Below are 15,478 nucleotides of genomic sequence, written 5' to 3'. Positions count from 1 at the left end.
ATTACTAATATTAATAGTTGTATATATTATTTATACATATAGTTGTTCTAGTCCTCTATCTGCCTGGTCTTATTAGAGCAAAGAAATATGAACGTCACCCCAATTTTAGCATCGCTCCATTGGCTCCTGGCCCATTTTAGGATCCAGTTTAAATATATGTTGATTGTTTTTAAAGCTCTTAATGATCAAGCTCCTTATCTCAAAGATCTTCTTCCTCCACATTCCTGTTGGAGATTTTTAAGATCTTCAGATAGGTTTCTGTTGTATGTCCCTCCATCCTGTTTAAAAACTAAGTGTGATAGAGCTTTTTCAGTCGCTGCCCCCTCGTTTATGAAATCAACTGCCACCCGCCTTGCACCTTCTATTATCTTTTTTTTTTTTTAAAGAGTCTGAAAATGTATCTCTTCTCCCAGGCATTTTATTGTAATTTTAGTATTGTTTTATTGCCTGTCTTGTATTTTGTTTTATTCTGTTTTCTATTTTCAGCACTTTGTTAAAGGGGTCATATAATGGTACATGCACTTTTACAAGTTGATTGTACTGAAATGTGTGTTGGCAGTGCCTGTACACAACCATAATAAAATGATAAAAATCCATTAAGTGGTTTTTTTTAAATATTCTTATATGTTTCCTCCTGTCTCAAATCAAGCTGTTCGATATTGTGACGTCACAAAATCGACGCCCCTCCCACGATGGCTGATTGACAGCAGCGTTTCAAACACAGACCTGCCCTCGTGAGCGAGCTGTCAATCATAGCACGCGCCGACTGGCGCGTTCAGTGTTGATAGCTGGAGTGCTGAGTAGAATGGCGTCTAGCGATTGTGGTGTTCTGTTCTTCGGTGCAATAACGAACACAGCAGTCATTTTGATGATGTTCCTAAATCCGAACCGCTGAAGACGCAGTGATTGAGTTTGTTTTCGAAGGGAATATTCCCCACGATCAACGTCAATGCTTTCATGTTTGCGCGAATCATTTCACCAGACTGCTTTACAAACGAGGGTCAGTATAAAGCTGGTTTTGCTAAGAAGCTGCTCCTGAAAAAAGGATCGGTACCAACTTCGTGTTCCTGCTGCACCTCCAGAAGAACTGAAGTGAGTGTAACGTTTTATTGACCTTTATATTAATCTTTATATTAATCTTTGCAAATAGCTTGCACGCTTCACTATGAATGTGGCTATTTTTACACTCAGGGTACATTATGGCATGTTTTCTATGTACAACGTTATCAATATAATTCATAATCCCACGTTTATAATGAACGCGTTATGGTTATTGTGTTGTTGTGTTAGAAACCGTGTACGCACAGAACAGAGGGGCGGGGTGAGCAAAGCTCATTATCATTTAAAGACACATGCACTGAAACGGCGTGCTGAAAACAGAGCTGTTTTTGACCAGGTAAAATTAGTGTTTTCTTACAATACTAATGAGAATTTTTAATTAAAGTATATTACAAACTTTTAATTTAGACCCTAAAGAATCATATTAGCTTGTACAAAAATGACATTATATGACCCCTTTAAAATGTGCTATATAAATAAAATGTACTTACTAAAAATAGGGGAAGGCTCACATGCTTCTTTGGCAAAGAATAATATATGGAGTTGATAGAAAGAACCTGAAAGATACTGAATGATGATCAACCAAAGAAAAGAGACATTTGATGACTTTATTAAGAATAAGGTAGAGAGTCATGTTGAAATCGAAACTATTTGTGTTTGGTTATTGTTAAATAAGTGCTGGAAAAAAAGTCCATACAAAAGCATATTTCAATCATTACAAATCTCTGAATAGTTTTAGCATGTTATGGAATATGGCAAAGCTAATATATTTGGTATTGGCGGAGCTGCCGTTGCAGATCTAGGCAGGTGGAGCTGGGGAAGTTGTAGGGTTTCAGAGTAACTCTGAGGTATTCCCTACACGTATTCTCTGAATATGAATATATTTTGAATATGAGGTATTCTCTGAGTAACGCACTTCAGGTATTCCCTACAGCAAACACTGAACCAGACTATTTAAATGTTGAGCAAGTAATCTCATTGGCTGCAGGATCAGCAGAGGCTAATCAGCTTGTGCCATGCAGTAATGTGATTACTTGCAGATCGCACGTAAAGGACCTGTTAGCCTGCACCAGAACTAGTTTCATGACAGAGCTAGATATTTGTATAGTTTGACAAGCTGTTTTTTTTAATAGCTACACTGTTTAATAAAGTGCAATGAGTTTACATCAAAAACCATAGTCGGTGTTTTTGGATTATACTGTTGGGCTTATATGATACACATGTACCTTATAAGCCCATTCTAGACATTTGTTTGTTTGCAATTAAATAATTTAATTTGGTCAGTTGATGAGAAAACACAAGCGTTTCTATGAGAAATTAATATTTGACTTTTTTGGAAAGCTGTGAGAAAGCATAAAAGATTTGGAGTTGGGTGGGCTGAATAGGGTCACTTCCCAAAGAAAACCATAAAGTCTAATTTGAGGCCTAGAGAATTCATTTTTGCTTAGTTACATAAATGTGCAATTAAACACCGCAAGTGCAATTAAACTCAGCAATCTGTGGCAAATATAACAGTCCTGGTCATAAAAAAAGCAATGTCCAAGTTTTAAAACATTTTCACGCAAAGAAGTATGTTCATGTTTATGCTTAGCATATTCTTTTCCCATAAAAAAAATGGCATTGAGGGCTTTTTTTTTTTTCTTCAGTGAAATACTGAATAGTGTGAATGGCACATGGTACATCCAGTTCTTCATACTGTGTATATTCAATTGTTGCAATAGAGCTATGAGATGAATGGAGGCCAAGTATTATATACCGGTTTACTCTGAAGTCTTCCCACGCTCTGAAGAGTCAATGCTGAGTGAGTGGTAAGCATTGTATTGTTCAAAGTGTCTCTGTAAGTTGGCAAGAATGTCTTTCACTTTGCAAGGCTTCCACTTTCGTATTTGTTGTATCCGCGCTTCTCTCTGTTTATCCACAAATGAGACAAAAGGGAGGTTTCAGTAATTAAAATGATACATAAGAAAACTGAACGTAGGAAATAGGTTGTTTCAGCTACCTTTCGATGGGACCAACATCTTAAGGACCCATTTATGTTTTCCACAAGATTATATAAATCCTCTTTCAGCTGTCCAATTATATTATCTGATTCGCTCCCAAATCTCCTCAGCTTTCCGTTAACCCTGCAGATTCTTCTGTGGATGGTATGTGCCTGTGACCAATTAAGGAAAAACAGCAGATGAGTGAACTCAGAATAATGACAAGAGATGATTGATCATACATGCAGTATGGAGGAGAAACTACTTAAATATGGCTGTTTATCTAACAAGTTCCATCTGTGTCTAATGAGAACCCACATGCCTGAACTGAGAATTCTCATTGAAAATTTTCGGAATGAGTGGGAAAGCCAAGTCGTAACATTTACAAACCCAATCTATATAGAATACTAAAGTGAAAGAAACACATCAGTGTCACATTTTAGTGAAAGTAACTTTACTGCCACGTAGAAGACGCTGTCACGTGTGTCAGATTAAGAGAGAAAGCAAACTTACATACGAGGAAACAGATTAGACTCACATTTTTTGGCTCCTTCGACTTCCAGACATTTCTTATTGTGCAGTTTGAATATAGTTGTTCAATTCTGGCCTGCTGAAAAATCATCAAACAAATAAATAACTAATAGTAAAAACACAACAATAATTTTCACAGGAAATTGTTAAAATGATTATGTAAATATGTAGTCAGTTACATTGTGTCAGTTATGTTCATTTTGTTACATTTTTAATGTTTAAAGCATTATTGTTACCATGATGATGTTTTGTGGGTATGTTTATGGTTATTGGAAAAGCCAATTTTTAACTTTAATTTATCATGTGGCCTATTTTATCACCCATATTATTATTACAAATCAGATAAGTAGTTGAAGTTCAATGTATCAACTGATCCCCGTTAATGAAATGTATGATTATGAACTGTAAAATATAAAGTATATATGCCTGAAACCACCTTTTTAACAGTTCATTTACATCAACCACAGCCGTGTATATATATTTTTTTTTTTTTTTTTACAGTATGTATATGGATGGAAATAGGCCTATAACATGACCTGTTTTAATCTTCACATGGTGGTAGGCCATACATCTGATAGTAGGTCATACTTACAACGTGCTTCAACTGTATCTCAATGATATTGCGGTAATCCTCGGTGATTTGATTTTTATTGTGGCCACTTTCGCAGGAAATCGCAAGAGGTAGAATAATAAGCATCAAAACAGAAGTATCAAGACGATGCTGCGGATACAAAAATGCACATGGGTAACCCTACAAAATATGTAACAGTGTTAGACAGTTTCATTCAGTCGTATACGAGTCGTATAGGATTTACACAACAGCCCACGTTCTAAAGCCCACGTTATGCGTATCGTATGCACCAGTCGAATCGGTCATTACTTCTGAAGCATCATTTTGACTTAATTTCGGGATTTCCACATTAATAAGCCCTCAGTGAACATTCACTTTCGTAATAAACATGCTTTCTTGTAAATCACTTGCGAGTTTCGTTTTGATTGTTGCCTATAATCACCGGGAATCCCCAAGTAACGATAGCTATAAATACAAGGTTTTCCTGCAGTCCGTCTCCAAACGCCAGCCGCAGACACTCGGTGCGCATGGAAGGTAAGAGTAATGCATTCATATTCTGCTCGTTTCCTCATGCTCCACTGAGGCGGGACTGGGACACTTTGGTCAACTTTTGCTTTGCGTGAACTTACCATTGGTCATTTTTGAGCCATATTCACATTCAGACCGAAGCCGTCACTGCAAACTCGTATCAAAATGGACAGGTGGAAATCCATGTTTTCCCATTTCCTATTGATTTTCCACGTTGTTTGATGGTCAGTTGTTTAAATGAATCGAATGCTTTCCTCTTCTCTCAGTCATTAAAACGCTCATAGTCCAAGGGAATTAAACTTCCGTCACTGGTGGAGCTCACCGCTTTCGTTTTCTCTCTGTATGACTGGACTATACGTCTTCAAGCCATAATCCGTGTGAGTTCGGACCGAGCGGAGAGGACGACTTACCGAAAGGAGGGGCCTTCCCGGTTTCCACATGACAGCTGGTGACAGCTAGAGTAATTCTGGTTTGATCGCATATCGTAGGAAGACGTCAAGTGCGCGACTAACACAAGGCCTATGGTAACTATCTATCAATAATGACAAAAAAAAAAAAAAAAAAAAAAAATTAATCGCGCACCACATGTGCAAGACATTCCATTCACTCCTATCGCAAAAACAAAACAAAAAAACAACACACACACACACAAAAAAAAAAAATCACCATGACTGATCAGGTGCAGGATGACTGCGCTTTTTGATTTAGCAACCATTATGGAAAGGTGTTTCATGGATTTATCGATTAGACTGGGTGGGGGTTTGTGGGTCTTTTTTTACAGACAAGACTAAACCAGGATTAGGTCTTTTGTTCAATTATGACAGTAGCTTTTATAAAACTGCATGTTAAATTATCAGAAACAACAACAACAACAACAAAACTGCAGCACAGTTTCAAGTTTCAAGTTACAAAACAGCAAATAACCTAATGAATGAATTACATGCATTACGTTTTCATCAACGTAAACTATACAGTCTAGTTTGCGGGCAGGTTTTTTTGTTTGTTTGTTTGTTTTTTCAATCATTTGGCCAAAATCTCATGTTATTACAGATGAAGTGCTATGTGCTATTGAAGAGATTATTGGCTGTGACTTGATGACAAATGACAAACTACACTAAGACACTTTTCAAACGCATAAAACATTAGAAATCACCGCATTAGAATTAAAAGAGTTACATGTTTGTGGCGTTGCTGACGGTGTTTGCAAAGTCTGTGCCAGAATTGCAACTGAATTACCAAAATAATTCACTAAAATATAGGCTACCGAATACAATTTTTTTTTAAATAAATAAAAAAAACCTTTCCAAGAATTAGGATACTTTGGAAGGTATGCTAATGTTATTGATCCTGTGACGATTTTCTCCTTCCCAGCTAACACACTACGTAGCTGCAGTTACGTAATTTATTCGTACTTTTTGGTAATTTCATGATTTACCAACATTCATAGTCACATTTCTGCAATTGCATAACCATCAAATTACCAACTGACAACTTCGTCAGTACGGTCTCCTAAGGTTATAACCAACAACGTTCAAGATACTCTATTAGTAATATTTCATGACTTGCCGGCCACTAAACTGCAACGTCACGGACCCGTAATTTCATTACCATCTTATCAGACTGCATTTCTATTAAATATTTTATTTGCTTCAATTGTTTAGTATTCCGTACGTTTGAAAGACAATTGCAAGTTTATATATATATATATATATATATATATATATATATACACAGACACACTGCTCAAAAAAATAAAGGGAACACTTAAACAATACAATGTAACTCCAAGTCAATCACACTTCAGTGAAAATCAAACTGTCCACTTAGGAAGCACATCAATGCGAGCTGTGGCTAGAAGGTTTGCTGTGTCTGTCAGCGTAGTGTCCAGAGCATGGAGGCGCTACTGCTCTTCACAGGCCCTGTGCTCTTCACAGATGTTGCAGGCAGCAGAACGTTCTCCATGGCGTCTCCAGACTCTGTCACGTGATCAGTGTGAACCTGCTTTCATCTGTGAAGAGCACAGGGCACCAGTGGTGAATTTGCCAATCTTGGTGTAGCCTATATGTATATGTATGTGTGTGTGTGTGTGTATATATAGGCTATAATGTATATATATATATATATATATATATATGTATATGTATATGTATGTATATATATATGTATATGTATGTATATAGTCAGTTATTTATATCTTTTGCTTTAGTGTGTCAGTAGGAAATGTCAGTTTACATTTCCAAGCATTCTTTTTGCCATTAATTGTAATAATCCAGTGAGATTTCTGTATGCACAAGGTGTCTGACAACAGCCAGGATGATCTGATCTCACCATCATCGAATCCGTCTGTGATTATATAAAGAAACAGAAAAAATTGAGACAAACTAAATCCAGAAGAACTGCGGGAACGTCTCCAAGATGCTTAAAGAAACATTCCTGCAAAGCTACAGTACAGTGAAAAGTACTGGCCCTTTTTTGTGTTAAAATGCTGTAAAGTGAGAATGCTTTCAAAAATAAAATCATAAACTGAATTTATTTATGATTTAACTTCTATTAACTAATTCAAATCAATATATGGCGTAACGACCCTTTGCGTTTAAAACAGCTTTTGTCCAGGTACACTTGCACTCTCAGAAAAAAGATACAAAAGCTGTCACTGGGACAGTACGCATCAAAAGGGTTCTAATATGTACCATTTAGGTACTAATATGTACATGTATGAAAAGGTGAAAAGGTACCGCCACAGTGACAGCTTTTGTACCTTTTTTCTGAGAGTGTGCGCATAGTTTTTCAGGTAGCTTTGCAGGAAGGTTTCTTCAAGCATCTTGGAGACGTTCTTCTGGATTTAGTCTGTCTCAGTTTTTTCTGTTTCTTCATGTAATCACAGACGGACTCGATGATGGTGAGATCAGATCATACCGGCTGTTGTCAGACACCTTGTGCATACAGAAATCTCACTGGATTATTACAATTAATGGCAAAAAGAATGAAATATATAAGATATATATATATATATATATATATATATATATAAAAAATCCATCCATCCTTCCTTATGTTCTATTGTAAATCCTATAATATTGTTGGCTCTGGGACAAATTGCATGTTATGTTCCTAGATCATCATGCTGATGACCTTCTGCACCCCAGGGTCCAAGACAATCTCCACAGCTATGAACCATATGACTAGTAAGCAAAACCTCACACATACAGTGCTGTGTTCAAAAGTCTGGGGTCTGTAAGATTTATGCTTTTGAAAGTCGTCTCACATTTTAAAATCATTAACTCAAAAACATTAACAAAAGTCTTTTAAACAGTTTTGATTTCTTTTGCCATATTGTTTTCTGCACTATGTGAATGTTAAAATCTCCAGCAATGGCAAAACAGTCAAACTCTGAGGTAATTGTTAATAACAGTTCTGTAAAGTCCTCAGCAAAGGCTGGAGAGTATTTTGGAGGCCTGTAAATAATAATTAAAATGCGTGGAGCACCTTTTAACACAGTACCCAGATATTCGAAAGACGGGTAAATCCCAAATGATATTTGCTTACATTAATAGATATCTTTAAAAAGGGCAGCTAGACCCCCACCTCTCTTAACAGCTCTGCAGACACCCATAAAAGTAAAGTTAGGAGGGGATGTTTCATTGAGGATTGTTGCACTGCAGCTGTCTTCTAGTCAGGTTTCATTTAGAAACATAGTCCAGGTTGTTTGTGGTTGTGGCCGAAGAGCTCTCACAGGAGGGGGAGGGCGAGCTCGGCGTGCAGGCATTGGTGGTTGAGGTGCCTGCCGTTTTTTGGTTGGTATCTGGGGGCTTGCAGCAAAAGTTTGGTATAAAATTTGCCTAGAAATCTAGACGCACCCTAGCGGCAGCAAAATGTATTTTGCAGCCAGGGCAGTCTAGCAACTCTCCATTGACTTTCGAGCTGCAAAAACCTAAACTGGGTCAGGCCAATCACATCACGTATAGAGTAGGTGGAGCGGGCTTAACATAAGAGTTGCGACGGTTCCCTGCCACTTGAAAACAAAGAGTGACGGCTGAGCACTGCTGGCGAACATATTTCGAATCGACCCTGGAGGACTTGGAGTTAGGTTTTTCTTTGAGAAAAGAGCATAAAACGGCACATAAGTCATTCTTAAAAAAAGGAAGATGTGTTTGTAGTTTTGCCGGCCAAATATGGGAAAAGTTTAATCTATCAACTAGCTCCGCTGTTGGGAAAACGCTCTGGTTGGTTGAAGCTCTGTCCTATTGCGTGCAGAGGGAATTTGAAAGACAGCCGTTTATCCCGCCCCTCGGATTGAGCCGTGTCTATGGTGAGTTTCCAGACCTAACATCTTGATGTAGGTCTGGCTTGCCAGGCTAGTATAAAATACGATATTTTGATAGTTTGGTTCCAGCATGCACCAGTTCTTCCATTTTCTGTGAGAAGCATAGAAGTGGGGATGCTGGAGAGAGGGAGAGAGGGTGAAAGGGGCTGTTGCTCAGGTGTTATCGGAGGCTGTAATATGCTGTCCTGGCTTCCCTGGCTGTTTTCCAGGAAGTCGTCCTTGGGTGCTGAATCTTGGAGCAGTTCTCATATGTCTGTCTGTGGTGAGCTCCGTGGGCAGGGCTCAGCTGAGATTGAGTCCGTGAGCAGAGGTTGTTGTGGCGGAGTGGTGTTATCATTGTCCTTGTGTGATATGTCAACCACATGTCCATTTTGCTGCTGAAGTGAAGTCCCGTAGTCATTCATACTGTTTCCAGGTGTGTGTGTGTCGTTCAGATTGGCAGAGGGTGTCCATGACGAAGTTCTGTTGTGTGTTCCGTCTGGTTTGGTGGTCCTGTAAGTAACTTTGTTTCAAGAACTGCAATCCTTTGTAAAAGTCTGTGGCAGTTAGTGCAGCAAGTAGATTCTTGAACCAGAAGAGGCATTTTCTCTTATCCTTGTAGGCAGATGCGTTTTCCTTTGCCGGAATGTAAGCTGGTCGGGTAAAAGAATTCTGCGTTTTTGTAGTAATCCAAACTTTGTCGTATGAGCACGGTGCTGATTTGCTGAAGTTAAAATTAGGTGATAAAAGGAAATAAAATATAGGAGATAAAATGTAAAAGCGATAGAGCAAAGCGCGGAGTAGTAAGCAAGAGCGTCCGAACAGTAGCTGAGCAGGAACTTAATGTTATAATGGTCATAGTTATAATAATAATTAATTTAACTATTATGATAACAGGATATCAAGGGCATTGGTATATTTTATTTTATTTTATTTTATTTCTCTAGGTCGGTTTTGAATTATGTTCGCCAATGAGACAGACACCATACTGTCCAACTCAAAGGTATTCATTTATCTGTATGTATATTTTACTGATAAATACTGAAATTATTTTTACTTTTAAATGCTGAATGTGGTTCAGGGCGTCGACAACTTTAGGCACGCAAGTAATTTTTCACAGATATCTATTCCATCTGTGGCTCATACTCTTAGCCTTTAAAATGTTTGAATTGATATCCCCAATGCAATATCAGGGGGTAAAGATATCATTAGAGTTCTTAAATGAGTTCTTATGGCTATGCTCTTGTTACCAGATGAGATATAATCCCTAGCGTTTGGCCCTGTGATTCTTCAGGACAAGACCTTGATGCCATCCACACTCAGCAGATGAAGAAGGTGAGTTTCACAATAGCTGCCACTATCACAAATCAAGAGACAGAACACAACAGAACACATCCATGTGAACTCACCCATATGTAGGAATGTGTACCGAAACCCGGTATTTAACGGGCCCCGGGGCCAAATTATGGAAGACCGCAGTATCGATAAGCTCGGATGTTATCGGTTCGGGGATTCGCGGATTAATTGCAAAGTTTAACCATCATAGAGTGAAAGTTTATCATTTGCATTTGTTTTGAACAAATTGAAGCTTGTTTTGAAACTCAACTGAAGTCGAGTCAGGCATCAAGCGCAAGAGGACTCGCGCGCGCACAGAGCCGCGCAGACAGCACGTGAATGCCGAATTCAGTTCTCTTTCTCTATGCTTGTAATTTGTTTATAATTTTCTATGCAGATTCACTCCTCTACAAAATCACCCCAATTATTCTAGAATAATTCTTTTCAAATAGACCTAGGTGAAATTGTTTTTATTTCGCAATATATATAGCAGAAAAACAAAATATCGTATTTAAGTTTTTCAATATCGTCCAGCCCTAATATTGAGCATATCTTAAATTGAACATGGAATGATAATTTGTGATACCAGATGAGATGTATGTATGATAGATTTTGAACTGTACTATTTTTTTTGACATCCCTGGGATCCCCAGCGGAAGGCATCAAGGTATCAGATGTTGGCCTGGACATGTACCTGTACAACACACCGACCTCTGCTTTTGCATGGATGGCTGATTACTACCATGTTCTGTGAGGGTATTATTAAAGCAAAACTGAGCACCTGTGACAGTGGAATCTAGGTGTAAAGTCACACATCAGTAAATTTAAAGTCACAGAGAGAATTATTTTTTAATAGAAGTTTCAAACTTTTTTCTCTCTCACAAACAACACAGCAGTTACAGCTTTTCAAATTCTTCATTGGAGGTGCACAAATACTATTTTACAAATCACAAAGTAAGAAATTCATATGCTCACATTTAAGGCGCAGTCACACAAGGGGTTTGAGCATATGACGTCACGCTCTGCAGCGAATATAACAAATAGTAATATTTTCATATACTATCAGTTCTAAATTGAATTCTTTTTTGCTGCTTATTGACCTTAAATTTTATTCTTTGCATGAAAACACTTGAATTAGCCTAATTGAACACTGTCTGGGTGTATTACAACTTCAGAATTATATTCGTATAGCCCTGCAACAGTGATAAGGTAAAGCTAAGAGTGGCCCAGACCAACCTTCCGAACGTATGACTTACAGAAGGTATACTTAACTAAGAACGTTTCGGGAAACACGTATTAACGATAAGGTACAGCTTAAGGTGTAACTTAAGAACGACGTAGCGTTAAGACGGTTTCGGGAAACGCAGCCATGGTAATTAAACAATAAGTGCTAGCTAGCACTTTTTTTTTTTTTTTACCACATGAGAATAGCCACAAAATCATACATACAGAAATGTGCATGATTGGCCAAAATCTTACTGTTCTTAACAAAAATATGACCCTATTAGTTTAGTAATTTGTAGAATAGGATTTGTGCACCTGCAATGAAGAATTTAAAACTGATGTGTTGTGTTTGTGAGAGAGGAAGGAAAAAAGTTTAAAACATTTTCTTAAAGACTTAACATCTACAAATTGCACTGTTATAGGGACTTTGTTTTGCTTCAATAATACTAGATATAATACAGCGTATGCATAATTTGAGTCGATATTCTGATCGTGTTTTTTCAAGCACATTTTATCAATGCCAAACCACATCAGTCTTATTAACTACTATTTATTTTGTATTTAATCAATATACAGTACCAGTCAAAAGTTTGGAAACAGTACTATTTTCAATATTTTTTGAAAAAAGTCTCTTCTGCTCATCAAGCTTGCATTTATTTGATAAAAAATGCAGACATAAAAAAAACCATTGTGAAATATTATTATAATGTAAAACAGCTGTTTTCTATGTGAATATATAGTATATTCCTGTGTATATTATATCATGTGACACCGAACACTGGAGTAATGATGCAGAGAATTCAGGTTTGCATCACAGGATTAATTATATTATATTAAAATTATATTAAAATAGAAAACCATTATTTTAAATTGTAATTATATTTCACAATATTACATTTTTTTTCTGTATTTTTGATCAAATAAATACAGCATTGATGAACAGAAGAGACTTCTTTCAAAAATATTAATAATAGTAAAGTTTCTAAACTTCTGACTTGTACTGTATAATCAAGTGATATTTAATAATTAACAAGGGCTGGACCCTGTTGAACCAATCAGAATTTCTTGTCCAATGGTCGGTCAGTTTAATTTTCTAATTTCATCCTTCTCATGGGCATTTAATAATGACTTTTCAGTATAAATCTATTTTTTTGGCCCATTTTATCTGTCAAAGAAAACCTGCTTATTAATTATGCACACCTGAATAAAGGTGTCCTCATTAACAATTAAATATCACTTATAAATGATTATAAACAAAATTAATGGAAGTTATTAAGAACTTTCTTAGTCTGTTCATTTGTTCGGACAGTTGCACCACCACCTGACATTTTGGGGGTTTAATGCTGCCTTCGGGAATTATCATAAATAGGCCTGCTAGTTTCCTAGTTAAAAAAAAAAAAAAAAAAAAGGACATCGTAATCACGAATGAATTCAAACTAAGGTTTTATAGAATATAGTGATACATGTCATGAATTTATCAAATTATTTTAAAAGGAAATAATGCACTTGGACACAAAAACATGCACATCACATTGACCCATTCCCGTATTCGTCGTTGCCACAACATAACTTTGTGACAACTGTCTGCTTATACAGATTCTATCTTTCAGTGCAAATTGCTTTGTGTATTTAAATGTTAAATGGGAAAACACTCACCTGTTTTTTTTTTGTTTTTTTTTTCATTTTTCTTTTCTTATTATTGCTTTGTTATTAGGGCCACCAAAATGAAGATGTGGAAGAGTAGTTTGATGTTCAAGCTTCTGGGGAAAACCTTGTTCATTTAAATGTTAATAAACCTGTTTGCATACTGTTTTTGCTGTTTGTGCTATAGTAAATGAACTGAATTAACCAAATTCTGCGTCTGTATCTTTCATATGTCGTTGAAAAAAGTCTCTAAAATAGTTTTGGGCAAATGAGGACAAGTTCAATTTGACCACTGCATGTCCGCCCATATTATATTAATTAAAGCTGCAGTAGGGAGTTTTTAGAAAACATTGACTTAGCCTGAAAATTTGAACAAGCACAACTTACAGGTCACTCCCCCTTGATCTCTGCTGCGCTACAGCCCTCCCTCCACAGCTCCTCCCCACAACGGAGCCTGCCGTGAACGCGCAGGCTAGTAAGCAGGGCCACCGATGACGGCGGATAAACAGTTGTGGCACATTCACTGGTAGGGACGAAACATCAACAATATGCTTTACATTGACTATGGCCTGCCCATACTTTGACTACAAACTTGGTCCTCCAATCATTACGTATTTTGCAATACATGTAATGTAACTTTATAACGTTGCACTCTTTCTATAAGTTATAAATAGCTAGTTAATATAATATAACGGTAACTAACGTTACAGTATGTAAGTAATTATTCTAGCGATATGTAATGCTAAATAAGGTTTGCTAGTACATATTTCAGCAACATGACAAGCCAGTGAATTAGCAGGTTTCAATTGCAGACATCCCAAGTTCCGGGAGTCTCCCGCATATTGATAGCGAATTAGTTAAAATCTCCTGGAATCTAGAGCGAGTGAGCATGTGTTCCAAACCGTATACATAGTTCCTACATGACGTCACAACATACAGGCATTTGCCGACCCGGCGCCATTTCTGTGGGCATGTTGTGGGCAGAACATTAGAAAAAGAAGCTGAAACAAGTTAATTTTGTGATAAAAAGTGAAAATGGTCATCTCCTGCTGGGTCAATGGATGTTCAAATCGTGCCGGAGGTTCAGTTAAATTTGGATTTTACAGAATACCCGTCATTAGACTTCATGAATGTGAGAAGACTAAGCTTTTGTCAGAACAACGACGGAGGTTATGGCTGGCGAGGATAAACAGGAAAGAAACTCCCTCAAAACACGCAAGAATTTGCTCAGAGCACTTTGTGTCAGGTGCACAATGTTGTTTTATTGCGAGTGAACACAAAAGTTAACACTTTGCAGTTTGAATGATGTCCTGTATGACAAAAAAAAGTATGACATTCAAAAATGACAAGGTATTAAAAACATACAAAAACAATATTGTTTCCACTGTTCGATCACGCCCGCGCCTCTCTCACACTCACACAGACAAACAGACAGACGCACACACACACATTCCAGCACTGCAATCTCAGATTATGTCCCTAAAGAACCCGTGTATAAAGTAGTTCCGCATTACATTAATTAATTTGCACGCGAGTTTTATTTATTTTTATACCGTGTATATTCATGCACCGAACCGTGACGTCCGTACCGTTTCGGTTCAATACGAATACATGTAACGTTCCACCCCAATTCTTCAGTGTACAAATAACTACATGCATATTGCAGAAAGCACTGATGACTGTTTTAAGGGGAACATAGGAATTAAGTTGTGGAGGCTATGGCTTTTTAATAGACAGATAGTAGCATCATGCTACATAGCTATGTTGACTACTTTTCCATTGATTGCACTTGAGCAAACGTCACCAACCCAACCCTCGGCAAACTGATTGTACGCCTCCAGTGATTTCCAGGCTCGGAATTGCTTACATGTGTAAAAACTCCTAGCCAATACCAGATAATGTTACGGATGATAATACTGTATCTGAGGCAAAGCTGCATAATCAGTGCTCAGTGCTTCCTTCGTTAGCGCATATGGATCCACACCATTTATGACTGAAATTTTCACATTGTACCTCGCTGTCTTGTGTTAGTAGATTCTCTTTATAATCTCTGTCACTTTGTCTCTTCATGATTTTCGTAACATTATAAACAGAAAGAAATATTCAAAATTTGCTTGTAAAACTTTGTAAACACAGCAGCTTATGCCATCAAAGAGCAGAGAGGGAGAGGGAGCGAGAGACCTTAAGTATGTGTGCCTCATGAAGCGCATGTAAGATAGAGAGCATCCTGATTGGCCTGTTTCGGTAAATCAACCAATCAATTGTCAGTGTGGGTGGCTTTTATCTCTTCTCCCGAACCGAATT

At 37.3% G+C, this 15,478-nt stretch overlaps 1 protein-coding gene and 1 long non-coding RNA gene across 3 annotated transcripts in view; one reads left to right on the top strand and one right to left on the bottom strand.

The window, feature by feature from the left end:
* Positions 1–1,653: 1,653 nt before the first annotated feature.
* The window catches only part of LOC308682460 (uncharacterized protein), an 18,581-nt gene continuing 4,756 nt past the window's right edge, over positions 1,654–15,478 (bottom strand). Inside the window, exons 1-5 of one of the 2 annotated variants that reach the window (XR_014029146.1) lie at positions 4,770–5,205; positions 4,162–4,290; positions 3,577–3,648; positions 3,059–3,211; positions 1,654–2,966 (exon numbers count right to left, since the gene is read on the bottom strand). Coding sequence is in view for 1 of the 2 variants with exons in the window: in XM_081352184.1 (XP_081208310.1) it covers positions 2,820–2,966; positions 3,059–3,211; positions 3,577–3,648; positions 4,162–4,290 (501 nt within the window). In the remaining variant the exon portion in view is untranslated. Of the gene's footprint in view, positions 2,967–3,058; positions 3,212–3,576; positions 3,649–4,161; positions 4,291–4,769; positions 5,206–15,478 lie in introns of those variants that run through there. The other variant, XM_081352184.1, reaches the window with a different exon arrangement.
* LOC308682465 lies at positions 9,919–13,380 on the top strand. Its single transcript, XR_014029149.1, has 3 exons — positions 9,919–9,974; positions 10,225–10,306; positions 13,245–13,380. It is a non-coding gene; the product is annotated as an uncharacterized lncRNA (long non-coding RNA).

The sequence above is a fragment of the Scardinius erythrophthalmus genome (genome assembly GCF_964197995.2).
Source record: "Scardinius erythrophthalmus genome assembly, chromosome: 22".
NCBI lineage: Eukaryota > Metazoa > Chordata > Actinopteri > Cypriniformes > Leuciscidae > Scardinius > Scardinius erythrophthalmus.
Note: the sequence above shows the minus strand (reverse complement) of the source record. Positions and strands in the feature narration are given on the sequence as shown.